Source organism: Eschrichtius robustus, chromosome 12, assembly GCF_028021215.1.
Source record: "Eschrichtius robustus isolate mEscRob2 chromosome 12, mEscRob2.pri, whole genome shotgun sequence".
Classification (NCBI taxonomy): domain Eukaryota; kingdom Metazoa; phylum Chordata; class Mammalia; order Artiodactyla; family Eschrichtiidae; genus Eschrichtius; species Eschrichtius robustus.
Window position 1 is genome coordinate 43,017,051 of NC_090835.1, and position 8,731 is coordinate 43,025,781.

An 8,731-nucleotide genomic window follows, 5' to 3' on the forward strand; every position below is an offset into this window, starting at 1 on the left:
CAAGGTATTTCCCCCCAAAATAAGTTGTGAGCCACGGTATAAAGGAGAAAAGAGACCTCAAAAACAGGGCAACTGAGCACAAGAGGAGGAGGAGAAAAAAAAAAAAAGACTGCAACTTGCTCCCAGGGACTGGAGAAAATTTAAAAAGGAAGGTCAGAATCCATCAGTGTTCCATTAGTCATCTTCTCCTTCATCTTCTTCTCCTTCCTCCCCCTCACCATCATCTTCATCTTCTTCACCTTCATCCTCATCCCCTTCTTCATCAATATCTTCCAATCCTTCTTCCTCTCATCATCATCATCATCTCCTTCTCCTTCCTCATCATCCATGTCCGGGACCAAATAGTACTGTAATGGGTTTGGCCAAATATCATCTTTGATGACCTCTCCTAACTCATCTGCACCTGCATCAGAATGATCAGTAAACCAGGTGAAGAAGCTTTCTGGTTCCTCAAGCTGTCTCTTCCTGCTGGCTTTATTCTGCGTTTCACTTGAACGTTTTGTCAGATCCTTTCTGGATTTCCATTTGATTTCAGTGGACTTTGAAGATGGATCACCACTCTCATTCAGATGAAATTCTTTGGAAGAACTTTATTTTCGAAGTAAGGGTTTTCATCAAAATAAAAATCTATTCTGTAGCCTGATTTAATATCTTCAAATTCTGTCACTTCGACTCGTGTCAAATAATGCAGCGCCTCTTCATCCTCCTCCCCAAGCAGTGCAGACACTTGTGGATGGTTAACAAACGTTGTTACCCCCAAATTTGGGATTTTGGCGATCAATTCCGACCTCTTCTGAAAAAATGGTTGGCGGAGTTTGTTATATTTCTGTTCTATTTTCAAAATCTCCTCACTGGCTTGTTCGTTAAGTCTGTCTATTTCATTTTGTACTTCATCAATATGTTCAATTGCTTCTTGCTGTTCTTTTTCTGAGGTCCTGGTCTGCCGCCTCCTCCTGGCACTCGCTGGCTCGCTCTCCCTCCCCCTGGCTCACGCGCTGCCCTTGCAGCCTGAAGACGTGGGAGGGGCTGAGGCAGTGTGCCGGGCCGGCCTGGGCTCCTGCTTACGGAGGGGAGGCGACGGCGGGCGGGCAGGCGGCTCAGCTCCCTCACTCACGCTCCGTGCTCCAGCTGCTCCTCCGTCTCCCCGAGCCGCCTCCTCTTCCTCAAGCATCTTTATGTATCCGGCAGGCGTCTGGATGGGAGGCTGGGTCCCCTCGTGACAATGTCTGCTCCGAGATGGACTTCTTCCTGCCCTTTTCATGAACTGCTCAGGGAGGCCGGGCCACCAGCTCTCAGCAGCCTTCACGTCTGGCCTTGGATGGGTGCCTGACTCACATATGTGAACACACCCTGCAGAGCCTTGAATGGCCTTCATCTTCCTCACTGGTAGAATAATGGGGTCAGATTTGACCAGGGAGATGTGAAGAGTGTTCCAGGGAGCATCACCTTCAGAGGGGTAGGAGGTGAGACTTGGGGAGCGCTATTAGACACTGTAAAACAGGATCCTCGTCCACAGGACCTCTCTGGGGCTTTAACGTGCTGAAGTGGGAGGCAGGATGGTTATACGGATTAAGAGCCAAACCCTGGAGTCACACAGTGATTTGGACATTCATTAGCTGTGTGACCTTGGGCAAATGACCCAACCTCTCTGAGCCTTAGTTTCCTCACCTCTAAAATGAGAGTAACAAGAGTACCTCCTTTGGGCTTCTTCCCTGGTGGCGCAGTGGTTAAGAATCCAGCTGCCAATGCAGGCGACACGGGTTCGAGCCCTGGTCCGGGGAGATCCCACACGCCGTGAAGCAACTAAGCCAGTGTGCCACAACTACTGAGCCCACGCGCCACAACTACTGAAACCCGCATGCCTAGAGCCTGTGCTCTGCAACAAGAGAAGCCACCGCAATGAGAAGCCCGCGCATCGCAACGAAGAGTAGCCCCCGCTCGCCACAACAAGAGAAAGCCCGCGCGTAGCAACAAAGACCCAATGCAGCCAAAAGTAAATAAAATAAAATAAATTAAAAGAAAAAAAAACCTCCCTCCCAGTGAGGCTGGGAGGCTTCAATGTGTCAAAGTGGGGCTAGTCGATTACCATTCTGTGAATCACAGCTTGGCCTTGGCCCCTGTGGGAGCTCAGAAAGCACAGCAAATTGTGCCCTGTTGGATATGAAGGAGGAGTTTTCCAGGGACAGGGGAAGGGGGAGGGAATCCAAGGCAAACGGAAAAGCAGGCACAAAAGCATGGAGGCACGACTGGCTCTGGTGGCCTCGAGAACTGCTGAGATGCAGACGTCTGAGTGACTCAGGCACCGTGAGTAGGGGAGGGAAGGAGGCAGCAAGGGAGCAGCTGGAGAGGGGACTGGGCCACAGCGAAGCCACTGGGAGCCACAGAACAGCTCTGGAGAGCATCCGGCAACTGCTACGAGTAACGGAGGAGAGCAATGAAGGTGCTATGTGCGTGGGGAGGAGGGGCCAGCTGGACACGACCCTTCTCTCCCCCGGCCTCGTGGCTAAGAAGGCCCTCTCTCCTGCAGGGGATGTGGAAGGAGACCTGGGGCCGGCAGTCAGGCTCAGGAGAGCTGAGAGGGCTCTCAGACAGCCAGGGGAGCCCCGAGGAACTGGAGCAGGTGAGCCTCGCACTTGAAGCTATGCACGGGGAGAGGGTGCAGGCAGCAAACAGACTGTTTTGAACTAGGAATTAGATTCACATGGCCTAAGATACAAAAAAGTCACAGGACCAAAGGACAGAAGAGGTAACATGAGGGGGTGGGAGCAACCTCTGGGCCAGTTTCCTTTCCTAATAAGTAAAATAAAACTAGGCCCCCAAAGTGAGGTCAAGCTTTTCTCCTTGGTACCAAGAGAATGGACAGATGCTCCTGAATTTGAAGAGCACCAGCCTGGGTGAAGTCAGGAAGGAACCATGCAGGCAGGCAGAGAGCAGTCAAGCCCCAGGTCTGGAAGCGGGGGGAGGAGTTTCAACTTCCCCTCCAGGAATTGCAGCTCACCCTGGTTGCTCTTACTCCAAAAAATTAGGAAAGGAAAAAAAGTAGGAAAGAATTAAGATTCCACACCTGGCAGTTTTAACTTACAAAAAAAGTATTTATTAATCTAGTTTTCCTTCTCTTGCCATAATCCAGAAGCATGACACTGATGACCTGACATATCAGTGTGAAGTTGTCGAAAGCCCCACCAGTCACTGATTCCAAAATTCCATGACTGGCCTTTGTTAGGCAACAGGACTGCAGTTACAGCAATGGTTTCAAGTCCATACAGGAAGCCCACCAACCCCAGGGTCTCCCGCACCTGCCATGGCTCACTGGGTGGGTTGTGGAGCGTGAGACTCAACAGCACCGAGCAGATGGACCGAGAAGGCTTCGGGCAGAACATGCTGCGGTGTACTTCCCCTGACAGAGGCCGGAGCTGTCCACCCACAAGGCTTCTTGGTCACAGGCCTGGTTCCCTGGGAAGCATCTCTCTTTGGCCGAGGGTCAGAAGGCTGCACACCCAGGTCGTCCTGAGAAGCAGTCCCCACACGCCAGCCCGAGCCTGAGCCGCCATCGCTGTCTTTCCAGCGGGTCCGCCCAGCCCGCTGGTGCTACTGCTGCTTGTGTGGAAGAGCCTTCCTGGGTGGTGGCAGCTCCCTGTGGATCAGGGTGAGGCCGCAGAGGATGAGGAAGACTCCTCCCCACCACAAGACCTCCTGGCACTCTCCATACAACACAAAACCCAGGAAGGCCTGCAGGACAGAGACAGCTGTGAGGCTGGGCAGGCACGTGCCCGCAGGATGCGACCACGGTGGGTGGGCACCACCTGACTCCCCTGTGGCTGAGTGCCCCCCTAGGGCGGGAGGAAAGGTCTGGAGCTGGAAGTCTTGGGCCTGAAACCCATCTGTTACCTTCAGCATATCTCACCTGGAGAAGTGGGGAGGGTACCTCCTCACAGCATCGGACCCAGCAAAGTGCACAAGAAAGCCCAGCAGAGGCCGGCAGCCAGGCCCAGCACACAGCTGGTCCACCAAGTCCTCCCCGCCTGGACTGCAGGGCTGACTGGCTCAGCCCCACCTGGGAGAGAACCTCGACCCTCCACATCTCCTGCCTGAGTTCACAGACCCCTGAGGAGCAGCAAGTAGGCTTTTGACAGTTGGACTTCATCCCCATTTCACTTGAGAATTCCTCCAAGTTAGAGATTAGAGGAGCAGCCACCGGGAGTCAAGACACAGCCCAACCTCTGCTTGAGTTCCTGGCCCTTCTCCTATGTGGGAAAGCAGGGGTTGCCCGAGGACAACCCGCCCAGAACCCTCCCAGAACCCAGGTTTGGGACAGAGGAACTGTACGCTCAGGCTACTCACCGAGCTGAGGATATTTGAAAAAGTCACCGTGACAGATGCAATGGCTGAAGACATGGAGAAACTGAGGCCCCGGCTAAAGAACGTCCACATCAGAGAATTGGTGGTAGCCATCACAATAATGCCTAAGACGCAGAAGCCCACGTTCACCTGCAGGAGAAAGCGTCACTGCAGCCACGGCCAGCCCCGGGGAAGCACGCCCAGCAGACCCCCTCACAGTACCCAGGGTCATGGTTACTGCTGGCAGCCGGGCCACCACAGCCTGGGGGACCTCAGAGCTTTCCTGCACAGGGCTTCACTTAACCCTCAGCAGGGAGCACACCCATTTAACAGCTGAAACAACCTCAGAGAAGACACTTATTTGGCCATCTTGCCAGCCATGTGACCTTGGGCAGAAGTAAAATGCGAATCCATACCAGTTATCTTCTATTGAACACCAGTCCCTTATTGGCCTCACAGTGACCAGTGCATGAAGTTCAGTCTCAGCCAAGTGGTTATTGCTCAGTCTGAGGGATGAGTAAATCAGGGGCGGAGCCGTCACTTCCCGAGATCAGGTAAAGCATGAATTAGTCGTCTCCCCACCCCCCACCCCCGTCCCCATTCTGTGAAGGCTAAAACCCACTCAGGCCGGTCCCACCGGGCATTCTTGAGCTTTTACTCTGTACCAGGCCCTGTGCTAAGTGTTTTAAGTACATTTTCATTTATTCCTTAACTTCATTTTACAGATAAAGAACGTGAGGCATTAAGTAACCTGCCTAAAGCGCCACAGCTGGGGGGAGCCGCCAGGATTCAGGCCCAGGAAGTGTGGCTCCATGATCTGAACTTGAACACAGCCATGCCTAGAGAAACCACACGGAGGACTATTTGACTGGTGACCCAAGGCATCACTTGGAGAACTTGCAGATTTCTTTTTTTTTTTTTAAAGGAGAGCACTGAAAGAAGAGAGGATATTTAGAAGCCTCCTACACAAAGGATATGCAGACCCCTTGCTTGGTTTTAAGTTATAAACCTGCCTGCAGACAGAGCTGCTTCCCCTGGGGATGGTGCCCATCTACACCTCATCCTCTTACTTCTCATCAGCAGCTGAATATACAGTCCTGAGCAAGGAGTGTCTCTGTATAATTTACACAGAAGCATTTTATGTGCCAGTGCCAGCCTGCTTACGTAAAGGCTTATGAAAGTCTGATGCACAACAGAGAAGACTAGAAAACCTCATGGCTCATAGTCACTCATCTCACTTTGGACCACTTACTCCAAGAATTACACCCAACAGGATACCAACCTCGAGCATGGCAGCTCCCAATGGATTAGTTTAAACCTAAAGAATCAACCTGTCTACTGTCCAGGTCAGGGCCTAACCCTGGGTTGCAGATGCAATGAAATCTCTTTAACAAGCGGAAGGTGGCCTATGACTCGCGATGGGAGAGGCAAAGGTACACCTTAGCAGACATGGGGAGGCAGTTAAGGAGTTCTCAACATCGGGGTTATGTCCAGAATGTTTCTCTCAGTCTCCCTTATACCTAGGGTATCCCAAATTCCCAAGTTTCCGCCAGCAGGGGAGACCAGTCAAAACAGCCATTAACTACGGAGTTAAAGAGATGGGCAACAGGTGTCTCACCTTTAGAGTCACGTGGAGAGAAATGTTCGGGCATAAAGGGCTTAAAACGAGAGGTAGAGTGGATGTAGGAGGTGTGCGTCTTCCCCAAGAGTGAACTAGCCCAATCGGAGGACAGATTTTAGGTCCCTGGTAAGGGAACAAGCCTCAGTCCCCGACGTCTCTTACCACCTACAATGGACGAGGGTTGGGCGTGATGTGGAGTCGAGGGATGCCTTCCTGCCCACGCTGTCAGTAGTGCCCGGCTGCGGAGTGGACCAAACAGGCCAGCGGCGGTGAGGCGGCCCCCTGCGCCCCCAGCCCCGCTCCATCCCGAAGCCCCGCTGCCCCGTAGCGCCCCTCCTGCCCCGGCCCCACCCGCCGGCCCGCCGCAGCAGCGCCCCCGGTTCGACCTCGCTGCCGAAGGCCAGCTTGGCGGAGGCGGCAGCCAAGGCCCCGAACGCGCCGGCGCACAGGCAGTTGAACACGCCCCAGAAGCGGCGCCGCATTGCACCCGCCTGGAGGTGCGGGGGGAATCCGGCGGAGGCGTCGGGGTAGACAGCCGCGCACACCCCTCCGCCGGCGAACTGACGCCTTCCCTCCATGGTGCCCGCCACCACCTCTCCGTGCGCCCGCCGCGCCAGCCACCGGCTGGGCCGAGAGCGCTCCGCGATTGGACGGCGGCCTCATGTGATGAGACGCTCACGTGAGAGGGGTGACCAATTGAGGCTCCGCGAGGGCCTCGAGGGGCGGGGCTGCCGGCCGAGCCACAGAGAGCCTTCTCCCGAGGGTGGGCGGCTTTCCGTGTTAGGTTTAGGCTTTCCGAGGAGCACTGCTGGACCGGTGTCCAAGGCTGACTGTGGTACTGTGCTTGCTGTTGTAGAATAACTCTTCGCTGCCTAGCAGTTTCAATCCTTGTCACTCTGTGTGGTCCAGCATCAGCTTCCCGTGGGAATATGATTAAAACGCCCCATCCCAGGCTCCGCCCCACATCCATTGAATTAGCATATGCATTTTAGCAAGACCCCCAGGAGTCTGGCCTGCACCTTCTAGTTCGAGAAGCGCAAAACGTAGAGATGCTTCGTCAGAGGGCGCTAGAGACCGGCAGATTCAGCGAGAAAGCGGGGGTGGGGGGCTGGGGGGGCGGGTAGGGGTGGTTAGGGCGTTTTTTTTTTTTTACATCTTTATTGGAGTATAATTGCTTTACAGTGTTGTGTTAGTTTCTGCTGTATAACAAAGTGAATCAGCTATATGTATACATATATCCCCGTATCCCCACCCTCTTGCGTCTCCCTCCCACCCTCCCTATCCCACCACTCTAGGTGGTCACAAAGTACTGAGCTGATCTCCCTGTACGATGCAGCTGCCTCCCACTAGTTATCTATTTTACATTTGGTAGTGTATATATGTCAATGCCACTTTCTCACTTGGTGCCAGCTTACCCTTCCCCCTCCCCGTGTCCACAAGTCCATTCTCTACCTCTGCGTCTTTATTCCGGTCCTGCCCCTAGATCCATCAGAACCAGTTTGTTTTTTTTTTAGATTCCATATATATATGTGTTAGCATACTGTATTTTTTTTTCTCTTTCTAACTTACTTAACTCTGTATGACAGACTCTTAGTCCATCCACCTCACTACAGATAACTCAATTTCGTTTCTTTCTATGGCTGACTAATATTCAATTGTATATGTGCCACATCTTCTTTAACCATTCACCTGTCGATGGACACTCAGGTTGCTTCCATGTCCTGGCTATTGTAAATAGTGCTGCAATGAACATCGTGGTACATGACTCTTTTTGAATTATGGTTTTCTCAGGGTATATGCCCAGTAGTGGGATTGCTGGGTCATTTGGTAGTTCTATTTTTAGTTTTTTAAAGAACCTCCATATTGTTCTCCATAGTGGCTGTATCAATTTACATTCCCACCAACAGTGCAACAGGAATTCCTTTTTTCCACACCCTCTCCAGCATTTATTGTTTGTAGATTTTTTGATGATGGCCATTCTGACCGGTGTGAGGTGATACCTCATTGTAGTTTTGATTTGCATTTCTCTAATGATTAGTGATGTTGAGCATCCTTTCGTCTGTTTGTTGGCAATCTGTATATGTTCTTTGGAGAAATGTCTATTTAGGTCTTCTGCCCATTTTTGGATTGTGTTGTTTGTTTTTTAAATATTGAGCTGCATGAGCTCTTTATATATTTTGGAGATTAATCATTTGTCCATTGATTCTCTTGCAAATATTTTCTCCCATTCTGAGGGTGGTCTTTTCGTCTTTTTTATGGTTTCCTGTAGCCTCTCTGCTAATGGGTGGGGTTGTGTTCCTGTCTTGCTAGTTGTTTGGCATGGGGTGTCCAGCACTGGAGCTTGCTGGCCGTTGGGTGGAGCTGGGTCTTAGCATTGAGAGGGAGATCTCTGGGAGAGCTCTCACCGATTGATATTACATGGGGCCAGAAGGTCTCTGGTGGTCCAATGTTCTGAACTTGGCTCTACCACCTGAGGCTCAGGCCTGACACCAGGCCAGAGCACCAAGACCCTGTCAGACACACAGCTCAGAAGAAGAAAAGGGAGGAAAAAAGAAAGAAAAAAAATAAAAGAAAATTATTAAAATAAAAAATAATAATGATAATAAAAAAAGAAGAGAGCAACCAAACCACTAAACAAATCCACCAATGATAACAAGTGCTAAAAACTGTACTAAGATAAACATAAAAATCAGAAACAAATCATTTGTAGACAGCAAACCGCAAGTCCACAGTTGCTCCCAAAGTCCACTGCCTCGATTTTGGGATGATTCG

At 51.6% G+C, this 8,731-nt stretch overlaps 1 protein-coding gene and 1 pseudogene across 4 annotated transcripts; both read right to left on the reverse strand.

Annotated features, from left to right (window-relative positions):
- Window positions 1-81: 81 nt before the first annotated feature.
- LOC137774028 (protein SET-like) lies at window positions 82-3,380 on the reverse strand (annotated as a pseudogene).
- On the reverse strand, window positions 3,072-6,580 carry TMEM42 (transmembrane protein 42). 4 transcript variants are annotated; one of them, XR_011075747.1, is made up of 6 exons: window positions 6,346-6,580; window positions 6,122-6,198; window positions 5,094-5,177; window positions 4,755-4,844; window positions 4,342-4,488; window positions 3,072-3,634 (listed from the first exon to the last, which is right to left on the reverse strand). XR_011075747.1 is itself a non-coding variant. In XM_068559002.1 (3 exons), the coding sequence occupies exons 1-3, from the start codon at window positions 6,535-6,537 to the stop codon at window positions 3,482-3,484; spliced, it is 492 nt and encodes a 163-aa protein (XP_068415103.1). In that variant the 5' UTR covers window positions 6,538-6,580; the 3' UTR covers window positions 3,072-3,481. The 4 variants fall into 4 exon arrangements, 2 of the variants coding, with proteins under 2 accessions (XP_068415103.1, XP_068415104.1); XR_011075748.1 differs by lacking the exon at window positions 3,072-3,634 and adding an exon at window positions 3,699-3,729; XM_068559002.1 differs by lacking the exons at window positions 4,755-4,844; window positions 5,094-5,177; window positions 6,122-6,198.
- Window positions 6,581-8,731: the final 2,151 nt, after the last annotated feature.

Excerpts from the sequence above, each read along its gene's own strand:
- TMEM42 (XM_068559002.1), bottom strand. The coding sequence starts at position 6,537 with ATGGAGGGAAGGCGTCAGTTCGCCGGCGGAGGGGTGTGCGCGGCTGTC. Across the intron at positions 4,489-6,345 it reads AGCTGGCCTTCGGCAGCGAG|GTGAACGTGGGCTTCTGCGT; the intron begins GTCGAACCGGGG and ends TTTCTCCTGCAG. Across the intron at positions 3,635-4,341 it reads TTTCAAATATCCTCAGCTCG|GGAGCTGCCACCACCCAGGA; the intron begins GTGAGTAGCCTG and ends CCTGATCCACAG.